Below are 12,676 nucleotides of genomic sequence, written 5' to 3' on the forward strand. Positions count from 1 at the left end.
CAGTTCAGCTCGGCAGCCCTCTGAGATCCCAAGATAAACCAGAAGAGATTCACCTTGGCTGCAGCTTCAATTTTAAACCTTGGGCTGAAAGCTTTCTGGATAGCTAATTTATACCTATACTCCCGTACAGAGCACTGGATAGACAATGGAGTACGGCGTAGTCACTGCCCTTATACATGAGTCCGCTTCGGTTGGAAGACATCTCCTTTATTCATTTTGTGGGGATACTGCGGGGAGTGATAGCCAGCCAAGACGATCAGATAGGTGCTCTTTATACTATATCCCAGGCAAACCGCGGCAAAGAACTTAATGTGCTACGTTGCCGGCTAAAGGTCGAGAGGGGTTGAGTTGGCCATGTTGATGCATCATCTCTTGCCGAGTTGTCTGAGCTTCCCAGAGGTTTATAAAGTGGTGGCATGTCACTAGGTAGAGGTCGTGAAAATAAGAAGATCTACAAGTTGGGCAAATCCCTCGAAAGATAGCAAACATGGGCCAATCTTATAAAGAGATATCGGCGATTGCACGGAAGAGAAGGGATGATGCCATATCTGCCTTCTGGTCAATCCCCGATATCAAGGACGACGAATTACCACAAGACCTGAGGTCTTACCCGCAAACATCCGGCCTGCTGGCTGCCGACGAGCTGGCTATCGTCAATACGGATGCCACGGAGCTCCTGGAGAAAATCAGGGAAGGGAGGCTGTCTTCGGTCACGATAACCACGGCCTTCTGCAAGGCAGCCATCATTGCACAAAAGCTGGTATGGCCAATGATCCTCACCTTCATTGAGATATTGGTGGTGATGGCTGAAGTTAACGTAAACACTGGTGTATGTAGACCAATTGTGTCACGGAGGTCTTGTTCACAGAAGGGCTAGAACGTGCAAAACAGCTCGATGATCATCTCCAGAAGACCGGCTCCATTGTCGGACCACTTCATGGATTGCCAGTCTCGTTGAAGGACAACTTTATGACAGCTCCTCACCCGTCTTCTATCGGGATGGCTGCATATACCAATGAGGCAACGGAGAAGGATTCGGTGATAGTGACAGGTTTGCGCGAGCTAGGCGCCGTTTTCTACATCAAGACAAACGTACCCACGGCGATGCTGATGGCGGAGACAAACAACAGAGTCTGGGGCGAAACTCGAAACCCAATCCATAAGGGGTTGACCCCTGGTGGTTCATCGGGCGGAGAGGGCGCTCTCATTGCGTTGAAGGCATCGCCATTGGGAGTTGGGACGGATATTGGAGGCAGTATCCGTATACCAAGTGCTTTTTGTCACCTTTACGGCTTGAAGCCATCATTTGGCCGTTTTTCGACATTGGGGGGTCGAGCAGCTATCCCCGGCCAGGACTTTGTTCCCTCGGTGTGCGGCCCAATGGCAACTTCTCTCGAGACAGTCAAATTGTTCTGCGAGTCGGTATTATCTGAGCAAAGTGCACCTTGGAACGCTGACCCCAAACTTATCCCTATGCCATGGAGAAAGGATGTCATTCAACCCAAGGGGCGAAAGCTGCGCATTGGAATACTTGGAAACAGTGATGGGGCCATGACGTGCTATCCACCGGTTGAACGGGCCCTTAAAATTGTAGGCAAGGCATTGAAAGATGCTGGTCATGATGTCTTTGAGTGGTAAGTATGCCCCCTGGTGCCTGTTGCCCTATACATACTAATCCATGTTCCCAGGGCGCCTACCGGTCATGTAGAGGTGCTGAAACTTCTTCTTGAGGCATTTCATGTGTTTGGAGCTTCGGAGATTCTTCCTCGCCTACAGGAGCATGGCGAGCCCCTTTTCAAGTCGATGGAGTCAAGCTCCTCAAGCTGCAAGGTTGACGAACTAAGCGCTGTGAAACTGAGCGAAATGATCATAAAACGCAATTCCCTACAGAAGCAATACCTCGATAGGTGGATGGCTACCGAAACAGACGCCTCTGGCCCAATGGACTGTATCATCTCACCAGTCGCAGTGGCTCCAGCGTCTCGTCTCGGATATGGCGAAACGGTCCAATATGCTGGATACACCGCGTTCGGTAATATCCTCGGTATGCTCTCTTTCACTCCTTCTTTATCGTTACCCATAATGTCATTGGGAACTGGAATTACTTACACGCTCTTCAAATCATACAGACCTTCCTTCCTGTACCTTTCCTGTTACCTACACCGATAAGGCCACCGACCTGAAAAGAGATGCGAGCTGGAAGGCGTTGAATGATCAGGACCAGCGGATGCAGGATGAGTACGACCCTGATTTCTATCATGGAGCACCAGTCTCCCTGCAATTGTATGGGAGGAGACTCGAGGAAGAGAAGGTCATTGAAATGGTCGAAGTTGTAGCGGGCATCCTTAAATTCCAACACCGCAACTAACGAGGCTAGAGTGATAGATCTCGGTTCAAAGCATCTCTAGACTATAGGTAGTTTAGCGTAGAGTATAGTTATAGATATAGGAGAATTCTCAACCTGCGAGTAATGCGATGTCGAGCTGGTTAGAATGTGCTATGTGCTTGATGATGTTGAAGAGTAAGCTCTTGGCCCCAATCAGGAAATCCGTTGCCATGGACAACCACCTTTTGGTCAACGGCCAGGCAGCGAGATCTTGCAAGCAACATACACACAGCCGAACATCAAGTTACCAACGCCCGTACCATACTGCTAATCTGCCGATCGCCTGCAGAGGTACCCATACTCAATTCGCCATCTGGTCAAATTAATCTCAACAAGAAACCGTTCATCATGGCGCCCCGCCGAAGAGCCGCAGACTCCAGCGCCTCCCGCAGAAGCAACCAAGCAACTCTCCAATTCGGCACTCAAGCAAAGATATCAAAGCCATTTTCAGGCGCATCGATACCCGGAAAGGAATCTAAGAAGGCATCTCCCTCTCCCAAGGAAATATCTCTCCCCACGCATCTACCGCCGGCAGAAGCAGCAGCAGCAGCAGCAGCCGCAGCAAAACCGCATGATGACCATTCTACCACCGAGCCCGAGGCAACTCCGGCGTCAACAACTTCGACCGCCGTCGTAGAAGAGCAGGCTAGGGCTGAAGCAGCGCAACCAAAATCCAAGGAAGACCAGCGAGCGGAAGCGTTGACAATAAGAGATTTGGAGAATTATTGGCGGGCGGAAGAGAATAAGCGGACGGCACCACGAGGTAAGTGGTCACTTTGGTGCAATGAGGACTCGTTTGAACTACGTTCTGACATTTGGCGGGGTTTTCTCTTTTACAGTGCATCAGAAATACATAAGCATGGAGGAGAGGATTCTACGACACTTCGACCTATGCAACCAATATGGCGTAAGTGGCTCTTCCCCAACCAGCAGCGATGCAACGCACGACGGACGCCTGGCAGTTGACAAAGGAGACTGACTATCACTGAATAATCGCAGCCCTGTATTGGAATCGCACGGATAAAGCGTTGGAGACGGGCCCATATGCTGGGTTTAAACCCACCACTTGAGGTTCTTGCGGTTCTGCTCAAGGAGGAGACACGAGAGAGGGCCAGTGAGAAGGCGTATATAGATGAGTTGCTATCATGAAGTGCTAACAACCCTCTGTTGGATATATATTCCCTATGTGCTGCCGCTGCCTGCTGAGCGACGGATATGTCTTTCTTTTTTCTTTTTCTGGTTCATTCCCCTTGGATGGAAATTGACCGATGTTGATTAAACTGCTTTCTTGGTTTTGGATCACGGGCGTTTTGGACGGCGGCTTGATAGTCGGGAACGAGGTTGACCAATTTTAATACCCATCCATCATTATCATAACACCTGCATTCACAGGCCTTCTTTCTTCAACACTTGCCGTGGCTATAGCGTTAGCGAACCTCCGGTGAGCCCGTGCCCAATTAAAGGATCGTTTCGCATTGTCAGAGCTCTGAAGCTGCAGATCGCAATACCGCGCAGTCCTACTCAGCCGGACTGGAGGATGCAGCGCGAGGCAGTATAGCTGACTCGAAGGCCACAAAACGCAATCTCGATGTCTTTCGGCCGGCCGCTCCTTCACATGAATGAACAAATGCGGTCAGTGCTCCTCAAAACCTGGGGAAAATATCCTCGGGATATCTATATCTAAATACCCCAGAAGGCCCGTTAGCACGCGGCAAAGGGCCAGCAACCTCGACAGGCCCAGCCACCCCTTTTTATTTCCCGCCGACGAGGGGAAAGTGTGAGTGGGCATGACCTTGGGATCCTACATTGCACGGCCATGTCATGCAAGGCATCGTAAAGGATGTGGATGTGACGAGCCACCCCTGGAGTAATCTCAATAGTTACGACGGTGGTATTGTGCCAGAGTTCAATAACCCCATATTCCCTACCCGACAATACAGGGCCCCTTTCCACCAACCGACCAACCAACAGCCTGGCACACAGAAACACTCTGGTTAAGCAATGCAACAGGGCCGCCAGATTAGCTTCGTCTCTTCGAATTCTCTCGCTTTCTTTGGTGCTAGCCCCTTGGATGAGCCCTGGGTTCCTTCTGGATCCTCGCATGCAGGTACACCAATTGGACGCCAGCCTAGGCGTCTTCATATCCGAGGTGTCAAAAAGCACAGCGAGAAGGAAAGTGAAGAATCCCTTGGGCCTTCAGCAAGCGGTGTCTAGACTCACATCTGCCTCGGAATCCCTGTCGCCTGCCCCTTTTTCTTACATTTGAGCCATGTCTCCTGCCCGGCGGAGAAGGGCGAGTAAACAGTACCCAGAGTAGCTGCCATAGTCGACATGGTCTAAAGCGAGAAGCATGTATCCGTTCAACTGTATAATTCTAGGTCTTATCGTGCGCTTTCCCGTACTTATCGCTCATATACGCCAGGGATATCTACTATAAGCTGTCGAGAGCTGCGGGGATACGACATGGCATGCATCGCTTCCCCGAGCCCAAGCAAAGCATCACTCGGCCACAAGTTCCCCGTCTAACGGAACAGGCCATTATATACCGCCAAGAGGAGTAGAAAAGCGTCGCGAAACACCGAGTTGTTTTGGAAGCGAGCTTGGGACGCCATGTGGGAAGCGCGCGACGACGAGGATGCGATGCACTCTCGGGAGAAAGGGAACTGCTAATGAACATCCACGACAGGACTGACAGAACTCATACATGCGTTGCGGCTAAGGCAAAGCAAACACGAACTCTCGGGGGCTGTGAAATGCTACATCCGTCATCGCTATCGTGGACTCGTGGATGACATCGTCACACCGGAGCTCCCTATAGGCAGCTTACCCGACTTATACATAGCCATCCATCCACCTCATCTCGCGGTTATCATGGCCACTCTCTGGGGGGCTTGGACGTTTCCCGTCGCTCGCCACGCACTCTGCCGACACTGGCTGATACTACCTGTGACGTTATCGACGGAGCATCGCCTCTTTGGGAAAGGCTGTTCCCTGAACTCGAGCTAGGGGCCCTTGGATCGGTATATTATAGCAAAGGGGCTATCATGATTCGGCCAAGGATACACATGGATCGTGCTGAATAATAGCCCTGTTAATATTCCGTACAAGCTTGCTTGCAAAAATTAAAAAAGGAAAGCAAGGAAAGGAAAAAAAATAAAAGAGGAGAAGGGGATAAAAATACCCCAGTGGGCTATCGATAATGGGAAGATGAGGTCCGCTTCGATAGTCAACGCTCCGAATCGGTTCAGCGTGGTGATACGACGGTGGCACAGCTAGCCAGCATGATCTTCCAATGTGGCATCGGTCCAGGTGGCATAGTCGTTACTATTAATTGATCGATCCAGAAACGGATGCATGGATCGATCTGCCTCCGATCGTCCTCCTCCTTTGGGCGGGAAGGGAGAATTTTGCAAGCTGGGCGAATCATCCTCCGATTCCTACGATTACTCCGTACCCAGGGCAACAGAAGCGGCGGCCCTCGGGAATACCTACCCACTCCAAGGACGCCCCGAGAGGGTTTGTAGCCCGCCTGTCGTCTGGGGTATATCCGACGCCTACCCATCACAGAGCGAAGCGTTGCTTTCGAGTCAAGGCCGCCCCGATCCAACTTGTCCAACCACCGTCATAAACAAAAGCGCTCAAAAGAGTTAAATGGGCCAGAGTTAACCCAGAGTCAAAAGGGAATATGCAGCCCAAGAGGGATTACGATACAATACGCCGCGCATCCTACAAGGATCTCCACAAATAAACATCGATTATAGAGGCTACTCCGTGTTTAAGTTCCTACATCCATTGCAACGATGAAGTTATGGCCGGTAGTGACGCCCCGGGTGGAACCTGACGTGAGACAATGATCCCAGTCTCCAAAGATTTCGCATAAACAATGACATTCACCAGGCCTTGGGAGCTCTCCACTCTCGAGTAGCTGCTTGCTCCCCGTCAAACGCGCCGAGCGCCACAAACAGAGTCATGGATCGCCCCCGGGGAACGACGATAGCACCAACGCCAGAAGCCAAGAGCGAGATTTACTGACATTCCATATATTCGAGAAGTTTTGACAGAGCGCAGGGGGATGCAGCGATGCGCCCGTAACCCTATATCATGCTCCCTACAGGGTTCTTCGCTGAGCAGGCATTCGCACGAAAGGGACTTCTCGCAGTCAACCTCAGTAACTCCCGTTCTCCGTATACTCCGTATACTCTACATTGAGCAAAGGAGAGGGAGGAAAAGCTTGACTAGGGTTAAATTGATATTTCTTGCATCTCCTTTTCAAAACGATCAGATCTCGGTTCGCCACTCCTAACGGAGTACCTTTTTTCGCCCTAAGCTAAGAGAACGAGCTTCGGGGTCCCAAGGGAACCAGGTGTCTCATTGGCATGATTGCATCTGCTCGTACCTTTGGGTTACGACGACTCTCCACCAGGGAAAGCCTGCGAGACAGTCAAGAGGCCTGTCCTCCGTAACCGCGGTCCCCATCCTCCGGCTTACAGGACGGCAACCACCCAAGCAACGCAACCTTTACCAGCAAAATACCATTTACCAATCAGTCGCCATCGCCATCACCACCGCAACCACCGCCAACGCAGGATCGACCGAGGGAATGCTATTTTTTCCTTTTTCTTTTCCTTTCTTTTTTGCCTTTCGACGGCAACGCAGTTCCTGGTATTGCTGGATACACGGTATAGCCCGAGGACTGGGGCATGTGAAATGTTTTTGTAATTCCATGCATCCTGCCCTCCCCCGGCCTGCCCTAACTCCTAGGCTTTCCCCCTTCCCCCAGCCCGTCCGTCCAATGTTCTGGATGTATCCATCCGCAGAGGGCCCTCTTTTTCCTGAGCTTCTCCCTGGCCGAGGAACCAGAGGGCGTGGGGTGTGGAGCTAGCCTCCCCCCTAACCACAGGAAACCAGGCCGGGGTTCTGACTATCAACCCTTGTTTTTTGTAATTTGCCCTTTCGTTGCTTTTTCCATCAAATTCCCTTCCTTGGTGCTGGCCGGTGGGTATAAAGCAGTACCCTCCTCCCCGCCTTATTCTCCCTTCTTTTTTCCCCTTTCTCTCTGCATCCACCGATTCAGCTCGATTAATACACATCTCGACACTCGTTTCGTCGTTCAACTGTCGTTTACGCTCGCATTAATACAAGTCTTTCTTGTCTTCCAACTACCGACAAAATGAAGTTCTCCCAAGCCGTCGTTGCCCTCGCTGCTGCCTCCGTGGCCACCGCCCAAGGTCTCCCAGACGTCCCACCATGCTCTGTATGTTGCCAATTGAAGCCGATATGATGGATTTTGAAGCCAGCAATCCAGGGGGAAACATTCGACTAACGGAATCTATAGCTCAGCTGCTTCGTTGAGGCCCTCGGTGGTGATGGCTGCTCCGAGTTGACCGACTTCAAGTGCCACTGCTCCAAGCCAGAGCTCCCAGGCAAGATCACTCCTTGCGTCAAGGCTGCCTGCCCAATTGAGGACCAGATCAGTAAGTTTCTTCAAATACCTATTCTGTGAGAACCAGCTCTAACATCTCTATAGTTGTCTCCAAGGCTGTCGTCAAGCAGTGCTCTCAGGCTGGAAACCCCATCTCTATCCCCCCAGTTGAGGAGTCCTCTTCCGCCCCTGCCTCCACCAGCGAGGCCCCAACTGCCTCCCCAACTGAGAGCACCCCAGCTCCATCCACCACTGCTGCCCCAACTGGCACTGGCTCCCCATCCGGCACTGGTGCTCCAGGTGGCCCATCCGGCACCGGTACCTTCACCAACACCGGTGTCCCAACCCAGTCCACCCCCATCTACACCGGTGCTGCCTCCGGCCTCGCTGCCAACGTTGGCGGTATGGGAGCTGCTCTCCTCGCCCTCGCTGCCTACTTGTAAACAATGGTCTCCTAAACTGTGTCAATTAATATTTTTTTTTCATGTCTTTTATTTGATAAATTCCCCCCCGTGTCCTACCCGGGCATCGACGACTTAATAATATAAATCTACTTTGAAGACCAGATCAAGAGCACTAATGCATGGTGGATGGTGAACGTTGTCGTGTGCGTTGTTCGTTGTTTCGGAAGGGGGAAAAAACGGTTCTCTTTTGCCCAACCCAACTTAACTATTAATAGCCTGTATATACAGTATCAATATCATGCCAGTTTGACTTGGAAGAAGAACTTGATTTGGTGGACCTTGACTTGGAACAGGGAGCTCGTATCCCTGGCCACTCTCCGCATACGGTTTATATAACCACCCATGTCTATACTTGGGACAGACGTTACATCAACCAAGACGGGTCGCCAGTCACGCGTGAGCTCTATCTGATAGACAGACTCCGTATTGTCTTAAACGCCCTCCTCGTTGTCGTCCATAGTTTGGGCCAGGATGCCAGCAGATACGACTTACGTATGCCATCTGAACTCGGGCTGACCGACTCTGACTTGGGTGTACATTACCTGCAGCCGATCGTGGCGGTCTGGATAGGCGAGGTCGAGGTCGCAAGCTATCAAAACTGGCTGCAGCTCGCCGGTGGAGGCACTAGACGAAAAGCCACCGGGCGTGAAACGAGACGATTTCATAGTGATCGGTCGCTATTGAAATATTCCCTTTGCAAGCTGCACAGACAAGCTGGCATCTGCAAGCTATCTCACACATTCAACCGTATCCACGTCGCACCGCAAGCCGCAAACAGCGAGCTGGAAGGCCGTGCGACGTGCAAGATATACCTGCAGACGTTGCAGACGGTGCAGACGGTGCAGACGGCTGAGATGGATCGGCATGAACGGTACAGGTACGAAGCAGGGCGTACAGCAACGTACAGCAGATGTACAGCAGGATGTACAGCATGAGACGTATCACGGCGTTGAATGCTGACGTTGATATCGATATCGGGATCATGCATATCAAGACACGGCATCTCTGCTCCTATCTATGCTACTGTGTACATGCTGCTGTTGTCTACTACTGCTGTCTATATTGCTATCTATGCTACTATCTATGCTGCTGTCTACTATGTAGAATGAAGCTTCTATCAGCAACAACGTCTGATACAACTGCCCTGCGCCTGCTCTCTACCATGACTATCTACCATGGCTACCATGATATCTACCATGCCTCGATGGCTCACTACAACATGCAATGCAATGCATAGAATGAAATACCATACCCATCTCAGTCGAAATGCCGACCCTCATCCCGACCGATGCATTCCCAGAGGCATATACTGCATCCACCGTTCCCTTCCCCATCAACGTCGCGGGCGAACCTCGCCGTAATGACGTCGTGATAGCGTTACCATGGGACTGCATCCATCGCATCTTCCAGGAAGTAATTCTCCTGGAAGACCTGTCCGAAATACCTCGACATATCCGCGAGGCGCAAGCACGAGAGAGCTGGGGCCAGGTCGTCAAGCTGATGGGCGTTAACCGTGAGACTACCTCTGCTCACTCATCTAGATGATATTCATCAGACTGACAGGTATAGGAGCGTGGTATTCACTTGTCCGCGGCGCGCTGATATCCATGCCTATGGCCGCGATATTGGACAACTGCCCTGAAAAATGGGCGTTGAAGTCACTAGACATCAACCTGACGCATCTACGCCAATGCAACCATCCAGCAACGATGTATACGAACGGGCTATCGAACGTCAAGAAGCTCCCCTACGACCACCCAGCAGTCAGGGCGACGGTGATGGACCTCCTTCCCCGAGCAGTGGCAAGACAGTTCCACAAATGCACACAGATGCTTGTACGGGCTGGCGCAAACATCAGCGCGAGAGACAAGCTGGGATATTCATGCCTGTACATCGCCGTCGATCAAGGGTGGCATATGGGTCTAATATGGCTATTAGAAGAGCACACAGGCCATAACCTCGACATCGACAATCCTACAGCCGCTGCCCTGGCGATGCTAAAGGAGGACCGACTCAGCTTTGCCTCGCTGATTAACTCTGGTGGGAAGCTGGATTCTCGGTTCAGATATAGGGGTAAATTGTTCACGCTGCCTACCTTCATGGCGACCCATGCGACTGGCACGATGATACATTCTATGACGCAGAGGGGGCTAAAGGACGACCTCCCGGACGACCATCCGGATAATCTGATCATGATCTGTCTCCGGGTGGATAATACTGGATTACTGCTGACCCTGCTGTCGTGCGGATGGATGGTGGACCATGTGGCCGCGGAGCTGGAGAGAAGGGGCTGGTCGTGTTCTGAGCGGGCAAAGGCGCATCTCGTTCACTTTAGGATGTGGCCGTCTCGCGCGCCTCCTATTCTGCGGTGGGTTGCATAGCTATTAGCACTCGGTGTATTATTACTACAAGCTCTGATATTACTACAAGCACTAGTACTACTATACAAGCACTGGTACTACTTCTACGAATTGAGTACTACGAATGAGTACACGAATGAGAATTGAGAATGGGAAGAGATAGATTATGTCTAGTATCATGCATCGTGAAGATTAAGCGCCAAACTCCTTGACGTCGGTGGTCTTGCCGCTGAGAGCGAGAGGCACGATGCCGCTGACGTGCATCTCTGGACCAAAGACGTGCATATCCAGATGCAGCTCCTCTCCGACGGCCTTGATGTTCTTGAGTCCCTCCTGGTAATTTGGACCAGCTCTCCTGACCCAGATCTGCACTTTATGTTCAACAAGGACGGGAGCGACCTCGCGTAGGGCCCGTATGACGCCCTTGAAGGTGGTGGCTACGTTGGTGAAGTTGGCGATACCGCCTCCGATGAAGAGAACTTTTCCTTCTGGTCTGAGGGGTGCTCTGAGCATGAGGTCGAGGACGGTGCGGGCGTAGTTGTATGTCTGGGTCTCGGTGGGAGCGCCAGAGTACTCACCGTAGTTGGCGAGCTCGGAGACGTGGCCGGCCGAGGCGATGGCGTCCGCGTAGACGACGGAGGCACCACCACCGGCGACGAGGGTCCAGATGCGGCCCGAGGCGTTGAGGACGGTCAGCTTGAGGGAGGCACCGGTCTTTGCATCCATGTCGGAGATGTATTTCTCCTCCTTGGTCATCTCGCGGCCAAAGGGGGCGGGGAACTCCATGGGCGGGCCGGCGTCGACGGTGACCTTGGACGAGGCATTGGCTGCGGCAGAGACGCCGAGGGCAGCAGGGGAGCGAGCAATGGCCCACTTGGTGCCGCACTCGAACTCGGCGGTCTGGTCGAGCTTCGCGGCGAGGTCGAGGAAGTGGACGGTGGCAGAGGTCTTGGAGGCATTAGGAATAACGACCAAGGGGTTGATCTCGAGGTAGGTGAACTGGCAGTCGACGTAGACGGCGTAGAGGCGGGTGATGAAGTCGACCAGCACGTTGTGGATGCCCTTGGGGATCTTGCTGAGCAGGCCGGCCGCGATCTCCTCGTTGCTGGGATACTGCTTCAGGTTGACGGGGACGAGCAGCTTCTCAGCTTTGGCATCGACATCCCCCACGTCCACTCCTCCTTCGTGCGTAAACAGAATCCAGTCTCCCTATTCTCGTTAGCACACACACATATAAAGAGATATAGGGGGACTACCTCTCGGACGGAGTTGATGTTGATGTAGTACTCGGTGTCCTGTGGGTGAGGGACAAAAGGCTCGACGAGAAAGTGTCTGAGTACGCCCACGACGGACTCTACCTGCTGCTCTCTGCCGGCTCTCTCTGCTATCCAGGCCCTCGCCTCAGGCCATGTCTTGTTGAGTGCGAGCAGGCCCGACTTGCCCCTTCGCTTGATGAGCTGGTCGGGCTTTGCGACGAAGCGGGCGTCCTTGACGAGCAGCCAGGGGTAGGTAGCCTCTGCCTGGTCGAGGACGGCCTCTACAGAGACGTCTGCCGGGAAGTCGAGGGAGGCGAGCTTGGAGGGCGCGTTGTGGGAGGCTGCCGGGGCCAGAGGAGAGGGCTTGATGACGGGGGCGCGGGTGAGATGGTAGTTGAGGATGGCCTTGCCGTCGGCCTCGTAGATGGACTTTGCAGACATCTTATTATCAGTTCAATTATGTCGCTGCAATCAATTGTGGGAGGAGAGGGTGGTATAAGGGTGTAGGTAGAGGGTAGATATTAAAGTAGGTGTAGGTGTAGGTGTAGATATTAGTGTATGTATGGTGGGAAGCTGGTGGGAAGCGTTGGGCAGAAGGTTGAGCTAGCCCCTCGACTCTTCTTCTTCCTGCTACTCCTTCTGCTCCCTCTGCTCCCTCCTATAAGTATTCCATCCGACCGCGGGCCTTTCTCTAATCCTCCGTCTCCGTCTTACTATATCTCAACACTCAGCCTGGTCTCTTCTTCATCTCTTCTCTTCAACATCCTCATCTTCAACATCTACTTCTA

General features: G+C 52.4%; 4 protein-coding genes across 4 annotated transcripts; 3 read left to right on the forward strand and 1 right to left on the reverse strand.

The window, feature by feature from the left end:
- Positions 1-487: 487 nt before the first annotated feature.
- GIQ15_00367 (acetamidase) lies at positions 488-2,368 on the forward strand (the record flags this gene model as incomplete). Its single annotated transcript, XM_033547784.1, has 4 exons — positions 488-760; positions 838-1,634; positions 1,689-2,044; positions 2,130-2,368. The coding sequence occupies 4 exons, from the start codon at positions 488-490 to the stop codon at positions 2,366-2,368; spliced, it is 1,665 nt and encodes a 554-aa protein (XP_033408735.1).
- Positions 2,369-2,734: 366 nt separating this feature from the next.
- On the forward strand, positions 2,735-3,535 carry GIQ15_00368 (uncharacterized protein; the record flags this gene model as incomplete). Its single annotated transcript, XM_033547785.1, has 3 exons — positions 2,735-3,149; positions 3,226-3,293; positions 3,386-3,535. The coding sequence occupies 3 exons, from the start codon at positions 2,735-2,737 to the stop codon at positions 3,533-3,535; spliced, it is 633 nt and encodes a 210-aa protein (XP_033408736.1).
- A 4,021-nt stretch (positions 3,536-7,556) lies between these two features.
- GIQ15_00369 (uncharacterized protein) lies at positions 7,557-10,653 on the forward strand (the record flags this gene model as incomplete). The annotated part of the gene is made up of 7 exons (XM_033547786.1): positions 7,557-7,640; positions 7,722-7,860; positions 7,914-8,210; positions 8,370-8,422; positions 8,488-9,163; positions 9,534-9,785; positions 9,842-10,653. 7 exons carry the CDS (start codon positions 7,557-7,559, stop codon positions 10,651-10,653), a joined length of 2,313 nt encoding a protein of 770 aa, XP_033408737.1.
- Positions 10,654-10,824: 171 nt separating this feature from the next.
- GIQ15_00370 (ATP-citrate synthase) lies at positions 10,825-12,329 on the reverse strand (the record flags this gene model as incomplete). Its single annotated transcript, XM_033547787.1, has 2 exons — positions 10,825-11,841; positions 11,889-12,329. The coding sequence occupies 2 exons, from the start codon at positions 12,327-12,329 to the stop codon at positions 10,825-10,827; spliced, it is 1,458 nt and encodes a 485-aa protein (XP_033408738.1).
- Positions 12,330-12,676: the final 347 nt, after the last annotated feature.

Source organism: Arthroderma uncinatum (assembly GCF_011692745.1).
Source record: "Arthroderma uncinatum strain CBS 119779 chromosome Unknown scaffold1, whole genome shotgun sequence".
NCBI lineage: Eukaryota > Fungi > Ascomycota > Eurotiomycetes > Onygenales > Arthrodermataceae > Arthroderma > Arthroderma uncinatum.